Genomic DNA, 26,730 nt, shown 5'->3' with positions numbered 1-26,730 from the left:
AGGGGGAGCTCCCCAATCCCTGATGCCCTGCGCTCTGTGTGTGACAGGGTGCGGCACCCACCCCCTGATCAGCCTGCTCTGTGCCTGATAGGGGGAGCTCCCCAATCCCCTGATTGCCCTTCGGCTCTGTGTTTGACAGGGTGCAGCGCGCCAACCCCCTGATCGGCCCTGCTCTGTGTGTGACAGGGGAAGGTGCCCCAACCCACGGGCCCTGCTCTGTGTGTGACAGGGTAGAGCCATAACCTCTCCATCGGCCCTGCCCTGAGTGTGACAGTGGCAGTGCCCCAACCCCCTGATCGGCCCTGCTCTGTGGGTGGTAGAGGGTGGCGCCCCAACCCCCCTCCACGGGCCCTGCTCTGTGTGTAACAGGGTAGAGCCATAACCTCCCCATTGGCCCTGCCCTGAGTGTGACAGGGTACAGCGCCCAACCCCCTGATCCGCCCTGCTCTGTGTGTGACAGGGGGTGGTGCCCCAACTCCCCTATCGGCCCTACTCTGTGAGTGACAGGGGGGAGCTCCTCAACCCCCTGATGGGCCCTGCTATGTGCGTGACCTGGGGGAGCTCCCCAACCCCCTGATCGACCCTGCTCTGTGTTTGACAGGGTACAGAGCCCCAACTCCCCTGATGGGCCCTGCTCTGTGAGTGACAGGGGGCAGAGCCCCAACCCCCTGATCGGCCCTGCTCTGTGAGTGACAGGGGGTAGCGCCCCAACCCCCTGATTGGCCCTGCTCTGTGAGTGACAGGGGGCAGCGCCCCAACCCCCTGATCGGCCCTGCTCTGTGCATGACAGGGGGTGGCGCTGCAACCTCCCCATCGACCCTGCCTTGAGTGTGACAGGGGGCGGTGCCCCAACCCCCCAATCGGCCCTACCCTGAGTGTGACTGAGGGTGGCATCGCAACCTCCCGATCCACCCTTCTCTGTGCATGATGGGGCGGCGCCCCAACTCCCCAATCGGCCCTGCTCTGAGCCTGACCAGGGGCTGCACCTAGGGATTGGGCCTGCCCTCTGCCACCCGGGAGCAGGCCTAAGCCAGAAGGTCGTTATCTCCCGAGGGGTCCCAGACTGCGAGAGGGCACAGGCCGGGCTGGGGGACCCCCCTCCCCACCCCCCCGAGTGCACAAATTTTTGTGCACTGGGCCTCTAGTAGGATATATAAAAGGCTAATATGCTAAGTGTCCCTCCCTCCATTCAACTGGTAGCTATGATGTGCACTGACCACCAGGCAGCAGATGCTCAACATAGGAGCTGCCGAGCTACAGTGACTTGGCAGCGGTGGTTCTCGGGTGACACAGCCTGAAACCAGAGAGGAGAGAGCCCAATTCCACCTTCGGTCATGAGTTATTTTGTTGCTGGGGCATTGTTGGCCCTAAGTCTGGTTTACTACACACTTCCATTTGCATTCCACACCCTATATGACTGCAACTTTGCAAAGTGCACTCTTGCCCTCCAGGACCCATCAGGGGATGTCAGAGAGCCTGTTTTGGCCTGATCCCCTCAGGCAAGGCTGAAGGATGCCACCTGCCAGAGGGACCCTGCTCACTCCAAAAACACCTTTCAAGCCACTGCACCCCTCCAGGTGTGGCCAGCTGGGGAGGGACCACAGGAGGTTAGTTCCAGGGTGTATCTGGACTATCTCACCCAGTCCTGACACACTGGCCACTTCTAATTAATTTCCTTTCAATGTGCATGAATCCATGCACCAGGTCACTAGTTTTAGCATAAGCTTGAAAGTAATTTATCACTGATGTTATTTATAGTACCTGCACTTACAGAAAAGGCATGAATATACTGGAGCATCATAACAAGAATAGAACTGCCAGACATATATGATATCCAGATAAATTTGGATTTCAGATCAGCAGCAAAATTTTCCTAAAATTAGTTGCATTTCTTGAAGGAGGCATATTTACATTAAAAAATTAATTGTAGTTTATATGAAATTCACAATTAACTGGGAATCCCATATTTTATTTGTCAAATCTGGAAACCCTAGTGAAAAAGCATCATTAAAATCCTTTAGGTTGAACATAAGAACATGGTCTTAGAAGGTTCTCTGTTAACTCATATTTGTATTAACAAAAAAACACTATAAATTTTTTTTGGTAAAGTGCCTGCAGGATTTAACATAATAAAATAACAATTATTTATTATTATTATTATTATTATTATTATTAATTTAAAATAATTTAATGTTGAAACTGTTACCAAGTCTCCATTTTCCCCCATTGACTTCTCCCGACGCGCTACCGTGACCCCCAGTACATGCATTCAACCTCTGTCTGTGTCCTTAGATTGTGCTTATATGCATGCATACAAGTCTTTTGGTTGATCTCTTACCCCCCATACACACACCCTCCCCTGCCTTTCCTCTGAGGTTTATCAGTCTGTCCCATGTTTCTATGTTTCTGTATCTATTTTTGTTCACAAACTTATGTTTTTCATTATATTCCACAAATGAGTCAGATCGTGTAGTATTTATCTTTCTCCAACTGGCTTATTTCACTTAGCATAATGCTCTCCAGATCTATCCATGCTGTTGCAAATGGTAACAGATCCAGAGACAGAGAAGCATCAATCAGATGCTCAAACCTCAGAGGGAAGGTAGGGGAGGGTGGGGGTAAAGAAGAGAGATCAACCAAAGGACTTGAATGCATGCATATACGCATAAGCGATGGACTCAGATACCAGGGGGGTGAGGGCATGAGCGGGGGTGGGGGGTGGGAGGATGAGGGGATAAGGACACATATATAATACCTTAATCAATGAAGAAAAAAAAAGAGTTCTTTCTTTTTTACAGCAGAGTAGTTTCAACTGTGTAGATGTACCATGGTTTTTTAATCCACTAATCTGCTGATGGGCACTTAGGCTGTTTCCAAATCTTAGCTATTGTAAATTGTGCTGCTATGAACATAGAGGAGCATATATTCTTTCTGATTGGTGTTTCTGATTTCTTGGGATATATTCATAGAAGTGGGATTACTGGGTCAAATTGGAGTTCCAGTTTTAATTTTTTGAGGAAACTCCATACTGTTTTCCACAGTGGATGCACCAGTCTGCATTCCCACCAGCAGAGCATGAGGGTTCTTTTTTCTCCACATACTCTCCAGCATTTGTCCTTGTTTGATTTGTTGATGATAGCCATTCTGACAGGTGTGAGATGGTACCTCATTGTTGTTTTGATTTGCATCTCTTGGATGATTATTGACTTTGAGCATTTTTTCATATTTCTCTTGGCCTTCTGTATGTCCTCTTTTTAAAAAAAATATATATATATTTTATTGATTTTTTACAGAGAGGAAGGGAGAAGGAGAGGGATAGAAAGTTAGAAATATCGATGAGAGAGAAACATCGATCAGCTGCCTCCTGCACACTCCCTATTGAGGATGTGCCCACAACCAAGGTACATGCCTTTGACCGGAATCGAACCTGGGACCCTTCAGTCCACAAGCCAACGCTCTATCCACTGAGCCAAACCAGTCAGGGCTGTATGTCCTCTTTCAAGAAATGTCTATTTAGGTCCTTTGCCTATTTTTGATTGGATTGTTTATCTTCCTTTTCTTAAGTTATTTAAGTTCCTTATAAATTTTGGAGATTAACCCCCTATTGGATGTAACATTGGCAAATATGAGCTCCCATGTAGTGGGCTTTCTTGTTTTGTTGATGGTTTTTGCTGTGCAGAAGCTTTTTATTTTGATGTAGTCCATTTGTTTATTTTCTCCTTAGATTCCATTGTCTTAGGAGCTGCATCAGTAAAGATATTGCTATGACTTATGTCTGATATTTTGCTGCCTATGGATTCTTCCAATATTTTTTATGGTTTCCCCTCTTACACTAAAGTCCTTTATCCATTTTGAGTTTATTTTTGTGTATGGTGTAAGCTGGTGGTCTAGTTTCAGTTTTTTGCATGCATCTGTCCAATTTTCCCAACACCATTTATTGAAGAGACTGTCTTGACTCCATTGTATGTTCTTGCCTCCTTTATCAAATATTAATTGAGCATAATGACTTGGGTAAATTTCTGGATTCTCTCTTTGTTCCATTGCTGTATGTCTATTCTTGTGCCATACCAGGTGGTTTTGAGGACAGAGGCTATGTATTATAGCTTGATATCTGGTATTGTAATTCCCTCCAAGTTTCTTCTCCAAATATAATTATTATTAATGAGTCATTGCTCAAAGAAAATAGAGATATTTAAAATCTTCTATTTAAGTTATCAATATAATTAAAACATTTCAGATTTTCTTAATATAATTAGCAGATGAGTTTTCATTATATATTTTCTTCTTTCACAATATTAATTTTCTTTTATAATAAAGAAATTATATTCTTTAAGTCTCTTCCAAAGAAATATATAGAAGAATGACAAAGTGAGTCATTGAAAAACATTGTTATGCAAAATAGCTTCACAATTCTTTTTCTTCCTTTTGGCACTGAGCATTTTTATTTATTTATTTTTTAAAAAATATATATATTTTAAAAATTTTATTGTTCAGATTATTACAGTTGTTCCTCTTTTCCCCCCCATAGCTCCCCTCCACCCGGTTCCCACCCCACCCTCTGCCCTTACCCCACCCCACTGTCCTCATCCATAGGTGTACCATTTTTGTCCAGTCTCTTCCCGCACCCCCACACCCCTTTCCCCCCCGAGAATTGTCAGTCCACTCCCTTTCTATGCCCCTGATTCTACTATATTCACCAGTTTATTCTGTTCATCAGATTTTTTATTCACTTGATTTTTAGATTCACTTGTTGATAGATATGTATTTGTTGTTCATAATTTGTATCTTTACATTTTTCTTCTTCTTCCTCTTCTTAAAGAATACCTTTCAGCATTTCATATAATACTGGTTTGGTGGTGATGAACTCCTTTAGCTTTTCCTTATCTGTGAAGCTCTTTATCTGACCTTCAATTCTGAATGATAGTTTTGCTGGGTGAAGTAATCTTGGTTGTAAGTTCTTGCTATTCATCACTTTGAATATTTCTTGCCACTCCCTTCTGCCTGCATAGTTTCTGTTGAGAAATCAGCTGACAATCGTATGGGTACTCCCTTGTAGGTAACTGACTTTTTTTCTCTTGCTGCTTTTAAGATTCTCTCTTTGTCTTTTGCTCTTGGCATTTTAATTATGATGTGTTTTAGTGTGGTCCTCTTTGGATTCCTTTTGTTTGGGGTATTCTGTGCTTCCTGGACTTGTAAGTCTATTTCTTTCACCAGGTGGGGGAAGTTTTCTGTCATTATTTCTTCAAATAGGTTTTCAATATCTTGCTCTCTCTCTTCTTCTGGCACTCCCATAATTAGGATGTTGGTATGCTTGAAGTTGTCCCAGAGGCTCCTTACACTATCTTCATATTTTTGGATTCTTTTTTCTTTTTGCTTTTCAGGTTGGGTGTTTTTTACTTCTTCGTACTTCTAATCTCTGACTTGATTCTTGCGATCCTCTAGTCTGCCGTTGGATCTCTGTATAATATTCTTTATTTCACTCAGTGTATGCTTAATTTCTAGTTGGTCCTTTTTCATATCCTTGAGGGTCTCACTAGACTTATTGAGGGTCTTACTAAATTTATAGGCAGTTTCTAGAAAATTCTTACAAAACCTTAAAAGTGTGGTTTTGAACTCTATATCCAGTCGTTTGCTTTCCTCCATTTCTGTCATTTGTGACCTGTTTCTTTGTCTCTGCATTTTGGCTGCTTTCCTGTGTAGATAGAGTGGCTTTCTGTGCTAGGTGTCCTATAGGGCTCAGTGGCTCAGCTTCCCCAATCACCTGAGGTAGACACTCTTGGTGCACCCCTTTGTGGGCTGTGTGCACAGTCTTGTTGTAGTTAAGCCTTGATTGTAGTTGGTATCACTGGGAGAAATTGACCTCCAGGCCAATTGGCTGTGAGAATCAGCTGTGTACGGTGGAAGAACTTCTGTGCTGGAGACACCTTTATGGGGCATGACTTGTTTCAGTGGGGCTTTGGTGCTCACTGTGTCTGCCCCCTGAGTGTGTCCCTTATGGTTCTGAGGAGTTGTAATCTGAATGGTCCCACTCTGACCACTGGGTACACTGGCACTTGGATCTCTAAGGAGGTGGTAATTTAGCCTCTGCCTGAGGCTACCCAGCAGGAGCTACAGAGAGATCTGCAGATTCCTCTTCTTTGTTTGGGATTTGAAGGTGCCCAGATGAGGCCCAGCTGTGAAGCAATGCAAGCTGGTGTGGGCCCTTGGGCCTTCTTTTGGATGTTCTGGGTCTCTCTCACCCAGCTGAAGTTTTTTAGGTAATTTTAGATTGCAAAGGGTCAGGTCATTCATTTGCAAAAGCCTCTGCTCACAGCTTGGGTGGGTGGGTGGGGTCTCAGGGAATCAACAGGGCAGAGCAAACAGCTATGGCTGATCCTCAGTCCTGCCCTAAGAGGTCCCGGGTCTCTGTGTCCCATGGTAATCGCTGCAAGCACCTCTGAGAGAAAGCCGCCCTCGAGTTCCACCCGCTGCCAGACAGTCCAGTTTTTCCCCGTATGAATCTGGGTCCCCAGAGACTCGCCCGGAACTGGAGTTGGGGCCTTCGGGAGCTTGAGACTCCCTCCTGATTGAAAAAGACAACCATGTTCTCAGTTGCCAGCCCTTTCCACATGCTCTTCTGTACCTCTGCACTTTACTTCCGCACCTCCTCTGAGTGTCAGTGTGCTTTTCTCTTTCCTTCTAGTTGTAGACTTTCCACTCAGCCAGCCTTCCTGTGGTTCTGGATGATGTCCGTTTTGTCTTTTAGTTGTATTTTTTTAAAAATATATTTTATTAATTTTTTTACAGAGAGGAAGGGAGAGGGATAGAGAGTTAGAAACATCAATGAGAAAGAAACATTGATTCAGCTGCCTCCTGTACACTCCCTACTGGGGATGTGCCCGCAACCAAGGTACATGCCCTTGACCAGAATCGAACCTGGGACCTTTCAGTCTGCAGGCTGACGCTCTATCCACTGAGCCAAACCGGTTAGGGCGTATTTTTGAAGTGGTTGTGAGGGAGAGCAATTTCAGGTGTTTACCTATGCCACCAGCCTGGTTTCTCCAACTTCACAATTCTTGCTTAATACCCTATATTATGGTATGTTTTCCAAATAATATATCATAGTAAACAAAGGAAATTACCACAATTTATGTCCTGTGATACTGACAAAGACTCTCTCCTTGATTAAATGTTTGACAGACTCCTGTGAGTCTTCTCTTTGATTAGGCCTCATCCTTTGCCTCTGTGCCTGGTCTGTAAAATTCAGTTTTAACAAGAATCCTGCTAATTCAGTTTAGAAAGAATCCCATGCCCTCCATGTTGGATCACCTTGGCCTGCTGCTCTCAGTAAGAATTTTATTGAGTTGGTTCTGTAAGAATCCCTCTCCTCTTGTTCTCTCCTCTTAGTAATTTTCCACCTACCTGCCCACCTCTTCCTTACTTTGCTCCTCAGCTATAAATCCACAGCTGTCTTTACTGTATTGAGTTTATCTCAATCTCTCTATTGAGATTGCCTTGATACCGATGACAAAATTTCTGAATAAATTCTTCCTGACAATTTTAATGTTACATTTTTTCTTTGATAATATAGCATCAATTTTAACTTGATTGTGTAAATTTAAGAATATATATGCTAATTTCTAGAGCAAGCACTAAAAAATTGCAAAAACATATAACTAAATACTCAATAAATAAATTAAACTGGAAATCTAAAAACTCAAGAAATCCAATGAAATCAGAAAATGCAAGACTGATGCTTATAAAAAATGGACAAACAGAAAATTAATAATGAAATGTGAATACAAATTAAATCATATCAATAGTTATACTAAATGTTAATGAAGTAAACACTCCAAATAAAGGCAAAAAGTTAAATTTAAAAAACATCTACACTAATAAAAGACAAAGATGCTAATTGACCGTACCTTTGCTATTCCCCAAGCCACACCCACCAGCCAATCAGAACAACTATATGCAAATTAACCCAACCAAGATGGCTGCCGGCAGCCACAGAGCTGGAGCAAGCAGGAGGCTTGGTTGCCCCAGCGATGGAGGAAGCCAAGCTTCCCACCGGCCTGAAATGGCTGTGGCCTCCACTCATGGAAACAAAGTTTCAATTATAGAAGACAAATAAATCCCAGATACCTGCTTCCAGCCAGCCTCCACTGGGATCTTGGGCAGCTGGGGGCCATGGCCAGCCTGCAAACAGCCATCAGCCCCTCACCCAGGATGGCCAGGCACCCCAGTGGGGACCCCCACCCTGAAGGGGCTCTGGCCGGCCTGCAAACTGCCACCAGCCCCTCACCCAGGCTGGCTAGGCACCCAAGTGGGACCCCCACCCTGATCTGGGACACCCGTCAGGGCAAACCAGTTGGCCCCCACTTCAGCTAGGCCTGCTCCCCGCTGTCAAATGGACATCCCCCAAAGGCTGCCGGGCTGCCAGAGGGATATCTGATTGCCAGCTTAGGCCCTATCCCCCGGGGAGCAGGCCTAAGCCAGCAGGTGGTCATCCCCTGAGGGGTCCCATCCTGTGAGAGGGCACAGGCCGGGTTGAGGGACCCCCCCTGAGTGTACAAATTTTTGTGCACCAGGCCTCTAGTATATAATAAAAGCCTAATATTCTAAGTGTCTGATTGTCCAGTTGTTCATCCAACCAAAGCATAATGTGCTAATGATATGCTAAGGCTGCTCAACTGCTTGCTATGATGTGCACTGACTACCAGGGGGCAGACTCTGACCAGTAGGTTAGCTTTGCTGCTGGGGTCAGACCGATAGGGACTGAGTGAGATGGGCCGGACACACCCTGGAACCCTCCTGTGGTCCCTCCCCAGCTGGCCACTTTCCACCTCCCTCCCCAGCCCTGATAGTGCACCAGTTGGTCCCTTGGCCTGGCCTGCGCCCTCTTGCAATCGGGACCCCTTGGGTGATGTCAGAGAGCCAGTTTCAGCCCGATGGCAGAACAACTGATCGCTATGATGCATACTGACCACCAGAGGGCAGACACTCAATGCAGGAGCTGCCCTGTGGTGGTCAGTGGGCTCCCACAGGGGAAGCACTGCTCAGCTAGAAGCCGGGCTAAGTATGTCTGACTGCCCATGCGAGTGGGCCTAAGCCATCATTTGGACATCCCCCAAGGGCTCCCAGACTGCACGAGGACGCAGGCCGGACTGAGGGATCCGCCCCTGAGTGTACGAATTTCATGCACTAGGCCTCTAGTAAATAAATAAACAAACAAACAAACAAACAAATAAATAAATAAGCAAAAAGCAATATCCATCTTTTTGAAGTCTAGAAGAGATGTACTTGAAAAATATAAAGATACAGAAACCTTGAATATAAATGGATTTGAAAATATGTATCATTTAACAGTAAATATAAGGAGGCCAGAGTGGCTATATCAATATTAGAAAATAGTTTACAAGACAAAGAATTATTACCAAAGATAAAGAAGACTATTTCATAATGATAAATGTGTTAATGTATTAGGATGACCAAAACAACACAATCAACCACATTGACCTACTTGATACTTGAATAAAGAACATTACATCATAAATGCATTTTTTCCAAATGCTCATAGTACATTAACTAAGGTAGGCCATTTGCTGGTCTAAACAAATCCTAATATGCTTAAAAAAATTGAAAGCACACAGAATGTTTATTGACCTTAATGAAATTAAGTTATTAATAACAATAAGATATCTAGAAAAATCACTATTTGGAAATTAAACACATACTTCCATAAGACAAAAAAGAAATTAAAAAGTAAATTAAAAATATTTCAAACTGAATGGAAATAAAATATATCAAAATTAATGAGATGCAACTAATTAATGTTGTGTTCAGAGAAAAATTTATAGCTCAAAATACTTATATTAGAAAAGAAGTCTAAAATTAATGACCAAAATAAGTGCAAAGTAAACCCAAAGCAAATAAAAGGAAATAATAAAGAAAAAAACATAACTCAACAAAATAGAAAACAGTCCAGAAAATAAATAAACCAAAAGCTTATCCTTTGAAAACTTTAACAAAATTGATATATTCCTAGCTAGATTGATCACGAAAATAAGGAGCAAAAAAATAGCCATCTCTACAGATCCTAATGACAGTGAAAAATAATAAGAGAATAATTATGCACAACTTTTTTTCCAACAAATTAGACAACTTAGAAAATACAAATTTCTTGAAAGACACAAGCTACCTACACTCTCTCAAGAAGAAATTACATAATCTGAAGAGTTCTATGTATATTTATAATACATGTTTGTTAAAAAATTTTCCACAAAAAACACACCAGGCCCAGATGGCATCAAAAGTGCACTTTACCAAAGGTTTTAGGAAGAAAGAATAATAATTCTACACAATTTTTTCAAAAAAAAAAAAACACAAACCAAAAAAACACAATACAAATCACACACACACACACACACACACACACACACACAAAAAGAAAGAAAAGAAAAGAAAGGAATGCTTTACAATGCACTTACGGGACCAGCATTACTCTGATACCATAAACTAGAAAATTATTATGAAAGGAAAAATGATAAAAACATGAATATAGACACAAAATTCCTAAAATATATTAGCAAATCAAATCTAACAATATAACAAATGTGAGATATATATTGAGGTATGAGGTGCATCCCAAGAATTCATGGTTTCTTTGACACTCAAAAATATGTCTATGTAATTCAGCAAATAAACATAGTACCTTATGTGTTGGTATGATAAAAGTCACTAGGAAACTTAAAGAGTTAATGAGATAATGAAAATGTGAGGTTAATCCTTTCTCCTTTACTAATTAAAAGAAAGTACATGCATATGTACTAAATTTAACTGAAGTTGTGTATGTATGTATGTACGTACAATAAATCCATATTTGGAAAAGAGTATACATGTTGATAGAGAAGAAAGACAATTTTAGTGAAAAATGCATTGAAATAAGTATTCTGTTTAATTCAGAGAATGTTCTTATATTCTATCTTAATCTACATAAAATTCATGTGTTTAATCTATTGCTGTGCTAATTTATCAGGATCATTTTGGTTCATTTCCCTCAACTGAGAAAGAGTACTGCCTCTGGGACTTTCTCTTCTGTTACGGTCCCTAATACCTGTTTGTCCAAAGAAGTATTCACACTAGCTCGCTGCAAATCTCTCTTTACCTATTTCTCTCCTTTCCTTCACTTATGTTACCATGCCCAGTTCTCTATAGGTGTTGCACTCTCCCCAACATGCCCACTACAGTCACATCCTTCCTAACCTCACACACACACACACACACACACACACACACACACCTCCCCATACTTTACTTACCATCTTCCTTTTAAATGGAATAGTTACATTGGCTGTCATGTATTACATGTAGATGTTTGGATCGAATACATTTTTTTAAAATACAATTTTTTTCCTTCCTCTCTTTAGCCATTTTGTAAGCAACATATAATTGGTTCTTTATGCAATTACAGTTTATCTATACTGTTAATTAAAACTCATTTGCTATGAAGAAAGGGTATTAATTAAAGGAATAACATACCCCCATAATTCTCTACATGTTTTGATAGTACATACACTTGCCTTAGAAATCTTGCACAGAGAATTTCAAATACAAGCTGTTGACAGTGCAAACATCAAAGTTACAATTTATTAGACAAAATTTGATTTATTGTTGTCCATTTTACAACTGTATAAACATTCTAATATCTACTCATTACAAATCTTGATACCATATTGAATATATAATACACTTAATACATATGGAACACCAATTGTCACTTCTAAAAAAAGTAATTTGACATTTACAGTACAGTAATGATATCTACATTGATAAAAGAAATTGCAAGAAATTTGTACTATCTTTTCACAAATTAAAATGTACTTACATTGCTAGTATAAAATTATATAAAGTGTTATTTCAATGACCTACCTCTATGCAAATTAATGCAAGTGTTATTAGAAAAACAAGTACCAGGCATTCAAAAAGAAAAAAGATACAATTTTGTCCTGCTCAAAGGCAATCAGCATATTGACAAAAGGAACATTAGTTTGACTAATTAAAATTCAAAGTACATTTTAAAAAAATGTATTTTGAATAAATACTCACATATGTAATGTTTGGTTAAGATAAATCAGAATTCATTGAATATTGCATTCAAATAATTTGTAACACTTAATACCAAATGATTAATTCCTACACACCTATATTATGATAAATATATCATAAACACTGTAACAGGAATAAGAATATTTCTGCTAGGGGTGGTTTTCATGACTTCTCTAACATTTGGACCAATTTAGTCTAAGTTACGAATAATGTTTTCACATTTGTTTCATTATATACTTAGACATTTCCAAATACTAGCCCAGAATGCCCTAGAGGTGATCCCAGCAGTGTATACCTGTTGTCCCTGTTGTTCAGTCTTACTCTCGTTAGAGCTCTACAGATCATAAATCATTCCCAGTGCAGAAAGTACTAGCTCACTTTCTCTGTTGTATATGTTTTATATATTTTCAGTATAAAAATCAAATTTATACAAATGAGATTATTTAAAAATCCAAAGTAATTTAGATATCTGTTTTTTCTATCTTACATAAATGTCTTAGTATTTATTTTTTAGTAAGTATGGAATGGGACTTCTTCAGGATGATTGAATATATATTTTCCTCATACTTGTTATTCTTTATGTCAAACTCAATGACACCTATACTGTAGATTGTATTGAAAAGCATTTTTAAATGACATATATTTTTTATTAATTACATTTTATAATACCAATTAATTGATTATATACATATATAATATTAAGTTTGCTTTTGCCAAATACAGCTCTTACATAAGTAATTGGTAGTAAATTTATAAACAAATATTTTCCCAAAAGAATCACTATAATATTATGAATGATTTTATGTTCATAGTCACCTATGCCTTTCTAAAATAACATGTATTGCCATATAACTGGAATAGACTTTAGTATTAAATAACCTGGACAGCATTTGTTATTAATGATTCAGGATTCTAAGACAACTCTGTTTGAGGAACCTAACATGCTTACTAGAAACTCTCAGAATTTATAAAAGGAGAAGTTTATAATGGTAGCATTATTAATTTTTATATGGAAAGAACAACTTCTATTTCCTGTAAGATGTATTCAAAAGAGCAGAATAAATTAAGACTGAACTGTGGATATTTTTCCAAATGAGTTCTTGCATAAGGCAACTGTGTCGGTTTTCCCAATCTAAATAAACACAGGTACACTGCTTTATGGAGTAGCAATAGTTATTACCAAGTCCACTTCATTAGCAAAAATCTGCCAAGATTATTGAATGAATGGCATTGGCTACATTTACTGGTCACTAATAATTCTGTTATGTCTTTCATAGTATCTGTGGCTGTAGACCAAAAGGCACTTTTCCCATATACTGAAAAGGAGAATCTATGTCTGATAAATTCTCTATTAAACTAAAAATGTTAAAAATAATACTGAGGACAATGGGCTCATTCTGCTTTGAACTTCAGTGAATTCTGGGTTCAGGCTATAAACCAAACTTCCAAAGAATAATTTAAAAAATGGTCCTCTGCCTCCTGGAAAATAAAATGTCTTTCTTTCCAATTTCAAAAGTCAAACACAAAAGATGCTTTTTAGAATATACTTTGTATCACAACACTCCTAGCATAATAATGTTTTGCACCAAATTGTCACTGTCTGTTTATCAAGGATGTGTGCATTATTTCAACAATATGATAAAATAAAAAAGGATAAAGTAATTAAAACATTATGTGCCTTCTATTTTAGCTTTGGCTATTTAGGTGTTTAAAAATATTTTACAGTCATGATTAACAATAACATGTCACAGAATTTTGAAATAAAATATATCATGACTCATTTTATTAACGCATGTCAGTTCATATTAACAAATTAATTTTAATTATTTCAAAGAATTTCAGATAGACATGAAACAAAATGCATTCCCCAATGTTATTCATTGGATTAATTTTGGTTCCTGAGGTAATTCAGAAACTTTTATTAAATGCCAGGTCTGAATTGCTATTTTCATCAAATACTACTATTTAATGGGAAATAATGACTTTTCTTAGAGGATAGTGTTAACTGAACTAGAGTAAGGTTGTTGTCACTGTCATTTGGCCGAGGCCTCAATAACCTGATTAATCAACAAATGCTATAACAGGTGAAAGTTACTTCTCATTACTTGATGGTTCTTGATACATCAATCTATGTGTTGGTGTAGTGTTTTGAAATATGGAAAATATCTGTTTAATTATGGACAATTTGTTTATTTGGGAAAGAATTTTGCTTATTTTATTCCAAATGTAATCCTAGATTGTTAATATTAAGAATTTGCTCTATTTAAAACCTTTATTAAGCTAGGTAACTTATTTAATTTAGACTTTAGGATATATAGGAATAAAACCCTGAGGAGTCTAATAATTAAAACTAAAATATGATTATGGAGCCATGGATTGATTAAAGGTCTGGAATAGAGTAAACATGATGTATAATATACAGTGTATCTATATTTGTAGCTATAAGGTAGCCAACTCTAATGATATTCCCATAGTAAGACTTTCAACCCTATCAATTTCCAGATGTCTGCCTCCCTCTGTAGGTCTCAAATTATTATCTTGGTGATGATGACTTTAATCAATTGATTCCCAACAAATCCCAAAGCATATTGGAGAGATGTCAGGTGAAAATAGAATCACTCAAATATGATATTTTTTTCCAATATCCTTTTGCTGCTCTGGCTAGTTTACTTATATTAAAAGATTGAAGCTCTCAATTTTCAAAAGAGTATCTTCAACAATATTAGAACATTAAGTTACACAAAACTCTCAAATAAAAAAATAAAATCCAGCTCTGGCCAGTGGCTCAGTTGGTTGGAGAATCATCCTGTGCACCAAAAAGTTTGTAGGTTAGATTCCAACTCAGGGCACAAGCCTGAGTTTTGTGTTCAATCCCCAGTAGGGATGCCTATGGAAGGCAACCTATCCATGTTTCTCTCACATCGCTGTTCTCTCTCTCTCTCTCTCTCTCTCTCTCTCTCTCTCTCTCTCTCTCCTCTCCTTCCTCTCACTCTAAAAATAATTTAAAAAACATATCCTTGGGTGAGGATTAAAAGTAAAATAAAATAAATTAAAATCTGAACAGAATGTTTCAAATACACTAGCTCTGCGTTTGCATCACAATAAACCAAACTCTAAACTGTCAATCTATTCGGCAAGTCATATATTTTCCAGATATTGGCTTGAGAAGACAAAATGATGAATTATTCAGGACAGTAAAATTTTTTGCTGAAATGAATATATCAGTTACAACCCGATATCCCCCTAAAAGACAACATTGCAACTCTTCCGGTGTACAAATGGGAAGCTAGTGAAGGAGTAAGAGAGATTCCAAAGCAAATTTACAAGAATATCATTCTTTTTCATGGCAGTTCAGCTTTGAACACTAATCAAATGACCTGAATAAGACCTCTATCATGTGAAATTTTCTATCAGAGATTAACAGATACATTAAATGGAACAGTTTGACGGGAATTTCTGTATAATGAACACGCAATTTAGCTTTGGAATAGCACTAAGGAAAATGCTTATGAAATATGCATTTGTCCTCAAATTGATAAAGGTTAGAAATGATAGGGAGCATCACCAGAGCACATTTAATCACATTCATGAACTTGATATCTGAATATTGAAAGACTGGGATTTGCACCTCTATTTCTTGACATACATATTGTGTATCAGCCAATTAAGTAAATATGAGTTAATAGATGGTTCTCAAAGCAATTTAAAGGTCAAATTAGAGTGAATGTTTAGAATGAAGGAAAAGATTGTCTAAATTTGTTTAACCTCATAAGAGCACATTTTTCTCTCTGAGACAAAGCATATGAATTACCCTCTAACAGGAATCTTCATTTCATTGTACTAAAAATATAGTTCAATATACTGCCATTTTTCCTCACTTCTCAGCAACTACAGATGGTAACAGTACTTTTGTAAGTGATTTCCAAAGAGAGATATCTGGGCTGTCCTCGCTGCAATATATTCTTTGTGAATATGTATTTTTATTATCCTGCTGTATATTCCATTTTTCCAGCATACTTGATTGATATGCATTAAAATCATAACTTTAGTTCAAGCTGCCTCTTCAACATGATAAAGTGATCAATTATATGACTATGTCACATTTTCCCTGTTGAAAACTACTATGAAATACACAAGATATTTTGGTGCTGCATTAGGATAATATATTTCCCTAGGGAAAAAATAATTTTTTCAAAGTTAAATGTTATTAATGAGTTACAGAAGCCCTCAGATAATGTTGTTTTAAGTGGAATTAATTTTAACTCCACTGATTCACAATGAATGTTATTTTGAAGTTGCAGTGAGTTAATCTGTGCTTGTCTCATACTATCTTTTTGGGAAATAGTTTGTTCAGCTAATTAAATAATATCAATAATATTAAAGATAATACACAGTCCCCTAACATATTAAAAGAATATTTTAGCAGCACTCATTTAAATACCAACTCTTAGAATATTAATTATGCTTCTGTTTTGTGCATTTACTTAATGTTGATTCATTAGTAGTTGGTGAATATTTAGGTACTTAGATATGCAAGAATGAAGTTTATTATAAAAATTTTAAAAATTAAAACTAGGATTTTCATCCAAGGTATCATGAATTACTGAGATTAAAATCTTTAGCTTTTATAAATTGTACACATACACACTCATATTGTGGACAATATTCTATACACCAAACTGTGTATAAGAATTACATTTAGTAGCTATGGATATATGATTTCATCTTGCTGTAGCTCATGAATAGTTGTATTTTATTATAAACTAAAGGCCCGGTGCACAAAAATTTGTGCACTCGGGGCGGGGGGGGGGGGAGGTCCTCAGGCCGCCCTGTGCCCTCGCACAGTCTGGGACCACTCAGAGGATGTCCACCTGCTGGCTTAGGCCCACTCCCCGGGGGATTGGGCCTAAGCTGGCAGTCAGACATCCCTCTGGCAGCCCGGGAGCCCTCAGGGGATGTCCATTTGACAGCGGGGAGCAGGCCTAGGCTGCAGTCGGACATCCTTAGTGCTACTGAGGAGGCGGGAGAGGCTCCCACCACCACCGCTGTACTGGCAGCTGTCAGCCTGGATTGTGGCTGAGCAGAGCTCCCCCTGTGGGAGCGCACTGACCACCAGGGGGGCAGCTCCTGCATTGAGCGTCTGCCCCCTGGTGGCCAGTGTGTGTCATAGTGACCAGTCATTCCCAGTCATTCTGCTGTTAGGGTCAATTTGCATATTACCCTTTAATTATATAGGATAGAGGCCTGATGCATGGGTGGGGACCAGCCGGTTTGCCCTGAAGGTTGTCCAGGATCAGGGTGGGGGTCCCGCTGGGGAGCCTGGCCAGCCTAGGTGAGTGGCTGATGGCTGTTTGCAGACTGGCCACACCCCCTTCAGGGAGGGGTGTCCTGCTGGGGTACCTGGCCAGTCTGGCTGAGTGACTGATGGCTGTTTGCATGCTGGCCAAGCCCCCAGTGGGAATCCTCACCCCATGAGGGTGTGGCCAGCCTGGGTGAGGGGCTGATGGCTGTTTGCAGGCTGGGCACAGCCCCTTCAGGGTGGGGTACCCCACTGGGGTGCCTGGGCCAGCCTGGGTGAGGGGGTTGAGGGGCCCTTTTTCAGGGCTGGGCACACCCCCTTCAGGGTTGGGAGTCCTGCTGGGGTGCCTGTTTGCAGCTAGCCACAGCCCCCAGCCACCCAAGCTCCCAGCGGAGGCTGGGCTGGAAGCAGATATCTGGGGATTTATTTATCTTCTATACTTGGAAACTTTGTTGGCCTTGAGTGGAGGCTACAGCCAGCCAGGGCAGGGGGAAAGCTTGGGCTTCCTCCATCGCTGGGGCAACCAAGGCTCCTGCTTGGTCCAGCTCTGTGGGCTGCCCGGCCGGCCATGTTGGTTCGGTAATTTGCATATAGGTTGCTCTGAATTGGCTGGGGGGGGGTGGCTTGGGCGTAGCGGATGTGCAGTCAATTTGCATGTTTCCTCTTTTATTACATTAGACTAGAGTCCCAGTGCATGGATTCTTGCACTGGTGGGGGCGTGGCTGCGGGGATTGGCCCGCTGTGGGAGCAGCTGCTCATTCAGATCAGGTCAGCCAAGCAGCTTTGGACGTGCCCTCTGAGTGGCTGCTCCTGCTGTGGGAATACCGCTCATCCTGATCAGCTGAGTGGCACTTCCACTGGTGGAGTGCACTGATCACCAAGGGGCAGCTCCTGCATTGAGATTCTGCCTCCTGGTGGTCAGTGTGCATCATAGTGACTGGTCAACTGGTCATTCTGGTCATTCTGCCATTCAGTCACTGAGCTTTTATATATATAAATGTTAATAACTATAACAATACCCACCAGTTAAAGGGAAAATAACTTTTTTGTTGTTTTTTTTGTCTCTTTTTAGGACAAATAATATCAATAAGCTCTGGTTATGTGTTATTAATACTTTGATACCAAATCAACAAAGGCTCTATTCAATTTATATTTATGTGCTCTTGTAGTCATCATGAATCACTTACAGTTAAGTGAGGAAATGCAAAACTTATTTAGGATTACTGTCAAGATGATTTTTTGAGAAAAGTTCTAGAGATGTCATGAATTGCTTATATTTTATAGTAAAATATTATTTGAACACTAATGTTGCATTCTCCACCACACTTTTGGGAAACAGTTTATGTGAAATATTATCCGCCCTTTTAAAAGATTATGTGTCAAGTATTTTATAATTCAAAATCCTGACAAATTATGAAAACCTCTATAAATTTATAAGCATTATGATATTTTCAAACACTCAACATTTATTTTTTTATTTTTTAGTTCTATATATATTTGTTACTTAATCTTTCAAACTCTCATGAACTCTCCAGTATTATTACTCAAAATATTATCATTTGCACTCAATTCTTTACATTCTTTGTTTTATTCTTTAAAGAGGAAGGCTAGTAGGAAATTACTGACATCACTTGGTAATGCTAATGCTTAACAAGATACAGAGTGATAGCAAATGAATTGAGAAGGTAGATGGTTCCTAACTGAGAAGGTAGAAGTCTCTAAAACTTGGCAGATGCTTATTGAAATATGTAGAAATAGATTTTCTAAAAAGAGGGGGCAATATGTATAACTGTCATTAGGAAACTAGAGTACAACAAATACTGCTGGGAACACTGCATACCCACATGTGAAAGAATGAAGCTGCACCATTACCATATACCATATATAAAAAGTAATGCAAAATGGATCAAACAGTTAAATGTAAGTGCTAAAAATGTAAAAAAAAATCTTAGAAAAACATATAGGAAAACCTCATGACATTGAATTTGGCAAGATTTCATAGTTATGACACCAAAAGCATAGGCAATTTTATCTTTGGGTATATACCCAAAACAAGTGAAAACAGGGACTCAAATATCTTTCACCCACATTTATAGCAATAATATTCACAAAGGAAGTGGGTAGGAACGAAACTGAATTGGAGTATCAAAACAACACCAGATAGTAACTCAAAATCCACAAAAACAAATGAAATGGACCAGAAACAGTAAATAGAAAGGTTGATAAAACAAAATTTATAATTAGGTCATTACTCCTCCATTTTTTCTCAGCTTCATTAAAACCAATAATGAAAAAAGTAATAATAAAACAATGTATTGTTAATTCTAATATATACACACTTACATATATCACCTCTAAACAATAATGGCACAAAAACACAAGAATAAATATAGGTATATAAGAATAAAATGTATATATCTCACTGAGATTAATTTATAATAAATCTGAAGTAAATATTTTTTAGTTATCAAGATGGGAGGCTTTTTATTTTAATTTTTTTCAATTGCAAATTACAATACATATTATTTTGTGTTAGCTTCTGGTGTATAGCATAATAGTTAGACAATCATATATTTTATAGAGTGCCCCCTCACCACAATTTTTCAAGTACCCACCAGGCACTGTACATACTTATTACAATACTAGAAGCCCATTGCACAAAGATTCGCGCAATAGGCCTTCTTTCCCGTGGCTGCTGGCTCCAGTTTTCCTCTGGAACCCAGGACCCAGGCTTTTGGTCTGGCCGCAGCAAGCCTCTTCAGTCTTCAGTCTTCAGCCTTTAGTCTTCAGTCTTCAGTCTTCCATCTTCACTCCGGCCAGACCCTTCAGTGTTCCCTCCGTGCCTGTGTATGCAAATTAACCGCCATCTATGTTGGGTTAATTTGAATAGTTGCTCTGATTGGCTGGTGGGCATAGCGGAGTGACACCAATTTGCATGTTTCTCTTTTATTAGTGTAGACTAGGGGTCCAGTGCACAAATTTGTGCACTTTGAAAGGAACTGTGGGCCGCCAGGCTGCAGTGGGCACAAGGGTGGGTCTCGGCCCATCCTCTGTGCTCCTGACTGGCCCCTCCCCACATGGACCTCTGTCCCCTTTCTGCTGGCAGCCCTGCTCCCACCACCGACACTCCCACATGCTGATGGTGCTGGCCCTGCTCGCACTTGCTAACAGCACGGAGCAATTTGGGCCAGCGCCAGCAGTGGGTGCAAGTGGCGGCTGCTGCCCCAATCACCTCTAAAGAGCAGGTGGAGGTAGAGTAGCCCTCAGCGGCAATTGGGGCCAGCAGCTGCCACTCTCACCCGCTGACAACGCCAAGCGATCTGTACCAGCGCCGGCAGCAGGTGCAAGCAACTGGCGGAACCATGGCATGTGGGAGCAAAGAATTTTTAGTAACCACCAGAGGCTCACCCTCACCCTGCCTTGGTCTGGCGCCCCCACTCACTTGCTCTACCATCCCAGTTAGGCCGATGTCTGCCATGTTCCATGCTCTGCCACCTGCTGGCAAAGCCCGCCATGTTCAGCGCATGCCCCCCTGGTGGTCAGTGCATGTCATAGGGACCAGTTGTTTGGTTGTTCCACTGTTCGGTCTATTTTCATATTAGGTATATAAATATATATATATATATATATATCTAATATATAGACTAGAGACCTGGTGTACGGATTCGTGTACTGGTGGGGTCCCTCAGCCTGGCTGGCGGGGATCAGGCTGAAACTGGCAGTCCGACATCCCCCAAGGGGTTTCAGAGTGTGAGAGGGCACTCTGCAAAGTTGCTGTTGCTCGGCAGCACCTGTGTCGAGCATCTTCCCCCTGGTGGTCAGTGCATGTCATAGCTACCAGCCGGTTGCTTAGGCTTTTATATATATATATAGACTAGAGGCCCGGTGCACAAAAATTTGTGCACTTGGGGGGGGGAGGTCCCTCAGCCTGGCCTGTGCCCTCTCGCAGTCTGGGACCTCTCAGGGGATGACCACCTGCTGGTTTAGGCCTGCTCCCTAGGTGATTGGGCCTAAGCTGGCAGTCAGACATCCTTCTGGCAGCCCGGGAGCCCTCGGGGGATGTCCACTTGCCAGCGGGGAGCAGGCCTAAGCTGAAGACATCCTTAGCGCTGCTGAGGAGGCAGGAGAGGCTCCCACCACCACCGCTGTACTGGCAGCCATCAGCCTGGCTTGTGGCTGAGCAGAGCTCCCCCATGTGGGAGCTCACTGACCACCAGAGGGCAGCTCCTGCATTGAGCGTCTGCCCCTTGGTGGTCAGTGTGTGCCATAGTGACTAGTCATTCTCAGTCTTTCTGCTGTTAGGGTCAGTTTGCATATTACCCTTTTACTATAGAGGATAGAGGCCTGGTGCATGGGTGGGGGCCGGCTGGTTTGCCCTGACAGGTGTTCCGGATCAGGGTGGGGTCCCGCTTGGGTGTCTGGCCAGCCTGGGTGAGGGGCTGATGGCTGTTTGCAGCTGGTCACACCCCCTTCAGGGTGGGGGTCCCCACTGGGGTGCCTGGCCAGCCTGGATGAGGGGCTGATAGCTGTTTTCAGGCTGCCTGCACCCCCTTTAGGGTGGGGGTTCCCACTGGGGTGCCTGGCCAGTCTGGATGAGGGGCTGAGGGTTTTCAGGCTGGCCAAGCCCGTGGGTGACTGAAGCTCCCAGCCTCTCCTTTTTTTCTTTTTTTTTTTTTTTATTCTGGGATTTATTTACCTTCTATAATTGAAACATTGTTCCCATCACTGGCACTCCCAGCTTTGAGGCCGCAGCCGGCTGACAGCAGGTATCTGGGGTTTGTTTAGCTTCTATAATTGAAACATTCTTGCTTTCAGAGCTCAGAGCCGGGCCGCGGCAGGCAGGGAACCTTGGCTTCCTCCATCACTGGAGCAAGCAAGCCTCATGCTCGTTCCAGCTGCGTGGCTGCCGGCCGAAAATCTTGGTTGGGTTAATTTGCATATCTCACTGATTAGCCAATGGGAAGCGTAGCGGAGGTACGGTTAATTTCAGTCTTTGTCTATTATTAGATAGGATTATTGACTATATTCCCTATCCCTACTTTACATTCCCATGACTCTTTTGTGTCTACCACTTTGTAGTTCTTAATCCCTTGAACTTTTCCACCTGGCTCTCTGACACCTGTCCCCTCTGACAACCATCAGTCTGTTCTCTGTATCTATGAGTTTGTTCCTATTTTGTTTATTGTACTATTTAGATTCCATGAATAAGTTAAATCATATGGAATCTGTCTTTCTCTGATTGACTTATTTCACTTAACATAATACCCTCTAAGTCCATCCATGCTGTTACAAATAGTAAGATTTTATTCTTTTTATGGCCAAGTAATATTCCATTGTATATATTGTACCACTGCTCTATTATCCCCTCAATATTTGATGGGCACTTGGGTTGTTCTATATCTCCACTATTCTCAATAATGCTGCAATGAACATGGGGGTGCATATATTCTTTTGAACTGGTGCTTTGGATTTCTTCAGATATATAAACCCAGAAATGAAATCACTGGGTAATAAGGTAGTTCCATTTTTTTTAGAAAACTTTATATTGTTTTCCATAGTGACTGCACCAATCTGCATCCCCACAAACAGTGCAAGGGGTTATCTTTTCTCTACATCGTTACCAACATTGTTGTCTGTTGTTTTATTAATGTTACCTGTTCATATCTTATTGTGGTTTTAATTTGCAATTCATTGATGATTAGTGACTTTGAGCATCTTTTCAATTGTCTATTGGCCATCTGTAAGTTTTATTTGGGGAAGTTGTCTATTCAGGTTCTCTGTCCATTTTTTAATTGAATTGCTTGTTTTCTTGGTGTTGAGTTGTATGAATTCTTTATAATTTTGGATATTAATCCCTTATTGGATGTATCATTGATGAATATCTTCTCCCATTTTAGTAGGTTGTTTTTCTGTTTTGTTGATGGTTTCTTTTGCTGTGTAAAAAAATGTTTTGTTTGATATAGTCCTATTTATTTTTTTCTTTTGTTTCCCTTGCCTGAAGCGATATGTCAGAACAAATATTGCTATGAAAAATGTCTGATTATGTATGCTTTTTGAATTGCATGTGTTTTTCCTCTTGAAGTAATCATCTTGATTTAAATATATTCAATTATCTCCATAATGGTTGTAATATGTGAAAGATATAATAAAGAATGATGGAATTAAACAATTATTTTAAAAAGTCTGAGATTTTACTGCCTATGTTTTCTTCTAGAGTTTTATGGCATCAAGTCTTACATTAAGTCTTTAATCCATTTTGAGTTAAATCTTATCTAGGGTGTAAGAAGGTGATCTAGTTTCATTTTTTTCAAACACCATTGATTGAATAGACCATCTTTACTCCATTGCATGTTTTTGTCTCTTTTGTCATAATATTAGTTAAACTTAAAGGTATGGGTTTATTTATGTGCTCTCTATTCTGTTCCATTGATCTATATGTCTGTTTTTATGCAAGTACTATGCATTTTGATTGCTATAGCCTTGTAGTATAATTTGATATCAGGCAGTGTAATTCTAGTCACGAAAGACTCCAGTTGAAGGATTTAATTTATATTACATGTTTAGAATTAGCTAATATATAAAAGAAAAAAAAGGTAGATTAATGGTTGCTTAGGGCTGTGGAGTTTAGGGGAAAATGAGCTGAGATTGCTAATGTAGATGATGTTTCTTTTTATAGGATAAGAATATCCCCAAATTGATTGTGATGATAGTTGCACAACTTTGTGAATATAATAAAAACTACTAAATTGTTCATTTTAAATGGGTAAATTATATCTCAATAGAGCTGTTAAAAAGAATGCTTATAGGTAATATTTCCTTTCAGTGAAAGTGACTTTGTATGAATTTCTCTATCATAAATAGGCAAATGACTCAATGTTGAAATTATAATGTATTATTTTGTTGTAAAACTTAAGTCTGCCAGATCATTTGCTTTTATGATGACCAAGAAATTAAATTTTTCTTTAACTTATAGTTATATGTGCATTCATATATTTCTGTGCACAGTTTATAATTTAATATCACCCAAAATACATAAAACTCTATCTTTCTAACTATTTCTCAAATATGGTTGGGTAAAAAGATATAATATTTTAAATTTTAATCTTATGGGGGTATTTTTTAAATGAAGAAATGTAAATGGTTACCTAATAGAGATATTTAGTCTTAATAAAAGTCAGTTCGCATACATCTTGTTCTTTAGTTGTAAGTGTGATAGGATAATAACAGTACTTGGACTCTTTATTTTTTGAAGATTTATAGGATAAGGAATTTATATTTTTTAATTTTTGGATTATGTCTTCTTATAGAATTGAACCTTTTATCATGGTGCAATTTCATTCATTATAGCTAATAACATTATTTGTTCTAAAGTTATTTTTTATATTGATATAGCTACTCTATCTTGATTTTGCGAGTCTTTGTATGGTGTACTTATTGACATTTGAAACCTATTGGCGTTTGAAAACTTTATAGAAACCTTATAAAGGAGTTTTAGAAAGTATTACTGGTACGTTAGCACTAAGTACTTTATATCTGTAGTTCATTATGTTGCTATACTGATTTGTCATGATTTCAGAAAATGAGAAATACAGAAATCAATTACCTTTGAGATAATTGTAGCTATAGTTCATTCTTGAAACAAAAAGGCATTTTAGAGTTCAATAAACTATGTTTTCAAATTAACCTAATTTATTCTTTGATTTATTCTCAAATTAATTAATTAGATTCTTAACCAAATGGTTAGCTATAATTGGTTAGTTCATTATATGTTTCTATGACTGGTTTTCCTATTCATTTCACTTATGTCCTTACTTTGTGTTAGTTAGAAGCCATATATTAACTGACTTTTATGTATAGATCAATGATCATAGTTTCCATTTATAGTCACAAACACAATAAAAAATATATACATTTGGAAGACTAGGCCAAAGTATCCTAATTATGAAAATGAGACCCATCCATCCACTCCTGGTTATTGCTGTTTCTCTAGGAATTATTTCTTGACAAATCAAGAATCAATTGTTAAAATATTGTAAGTCTCTAACGTATTTATATAGATAGTTTTAATTTTTCCTGTAACAATAAGATTTATTTTAAGTAGCTAATGAAAATATGCCTTTGTAATATATTTTTTATCATTTGTTTCCCACCCTATCAGCTGCAGAAATAACTGTTCAACCAACTGTGGAAGAGGCCTCTGACAACTGCACTCAAGAATGTCTCATCTTGGGCCATTCTGATGCCTGCTGGATGCCAGCTTCTCTGACCCACGCCAGCCCTTCACACACACAGGCCTCTACTCTATGCCACAGCCCACCCCTGACACCAGCCTCTGCTCGCCGCCGCAGCCCTCCAGTGACACAGACCATTGCTATTTGCCATAGCCCTCCGGTGACCCAGGTTATCGCATTGTGCCATAGCCCTCCACCAACACAAGTCTCTGCTCTCCAACACAGTCCTCCTCTAGCACAGGTTACTGCTCTTCCCCATAGCCCTCCACCAGCACAGGTTGCTGTAATCCACCACAGCCCTCCTCTGCCACAGGCCGCTGCCCACCATCACAGCCCTGCGCGGCCACCAATGGGTTTGCAGCAAGGTTGGGGGCAAGAGGCTGGACCTGAAGGACTACTATCTCTTGATCACGGAATGCAAGTTAGTACAAGATCTCAGTTTTATACTATGTCTGAAAGAATTCATCCTAGTGATGATTCAGTTAAAGTCATTTCTTTGAAAACCTTCACTCCAGCCCAAAAGGCTAGAGCCTCTAGGGATGATTCTCCCATTATGGAAGAACATCCCTTGTAAAGCTACAATGGCTAATTTACATTTTTCAACAGAATGTATGCAATCAAAATTTAAGATCCAATTTCAATAAATATTCCAAATTGTTAGGTTTGTAAATAGCTATGTAAATAGACACAGATACCAGAATAGACTCTAGAGCTAGACCCTTAGTCAAAAGATAAAAATAAATTTACAATTTGTTTAATTTAGAATGTATATTTAAAAAAAGAAATAGAAAACTTCACACCTTTTGTACAGAAAGGCTTATCATGACAGATACTAATGTGTAATGTATAGTATTTCTGATGCATAGTAGTTTTTTTCATTTATTTTTACCAAAATGTGCAATATTACTGATTTTTTTTCCATTCTGATTTTTGTAGACCTAGTAGGTAGCAAATGGAAAACTAGAAAATATCTGATTTTCCAAGAGTACCTTTAGTTTGTTTCAACTTTTGTTCAGATAACATTAGATGGTATAAATAGGGTCGTATTTTGTTTGTCTTTTTGTTTGATATTTGTTGTTAGTCTCCAGTTTTTTGTTATTAGTGTTTTGTACA

At 39.5% G+C, this 26,730-nt stretch overlaps 1 protein-coding gene across 6 annotated transcripts in view; it reads left to right on the top strand.

Moving 5' to 3' along the window:
- PCDH11X (protocadherin 11 X-linked) overlaps positions 1 to 26,191 on the top strand; it is an 814,523-nt gene extending 788,332 nt beyond the window's left edge. For 5 of the 6 annotated variants that reach the window (XM_006084704.3, XM_023750444.1, XM_006084707.3 and 2 more), the window contains one exon: positions 25,545 to 26,191. In XM_006084704.3, the coding sequence (XP_006084766.1) occupies positions 25,545 to 26,191 (647 nt within the window). The remainder of the gene's footprint in view (positions 1 to 25,544) is intronic. The other variant, XM_023750445.1, reaches the window with a different exon arrangement.
- Positions 26,192 to 26,730: the final 539 nt, after the last annotated feature.

Source organism: Myotis lucifugus, unplaced genomic scaffold, assembly GCF_000147115.1.
Source record: "Myotis lucifugus unplaced genomic scaffold, Myoluc2.0 scaffold_13, whole genome shotgun sequence".
Classification (NCBI taxonomy): domain Eukaryota; kingdom Metazoa; phylum Chordata; class Mammalia; order Chiroptera; family Vespertilionidae; genus Myotis; species Myotis lucifugus.
This window is presented reverse-complemented; position numbering and strand designations above follow the sequence as displayed.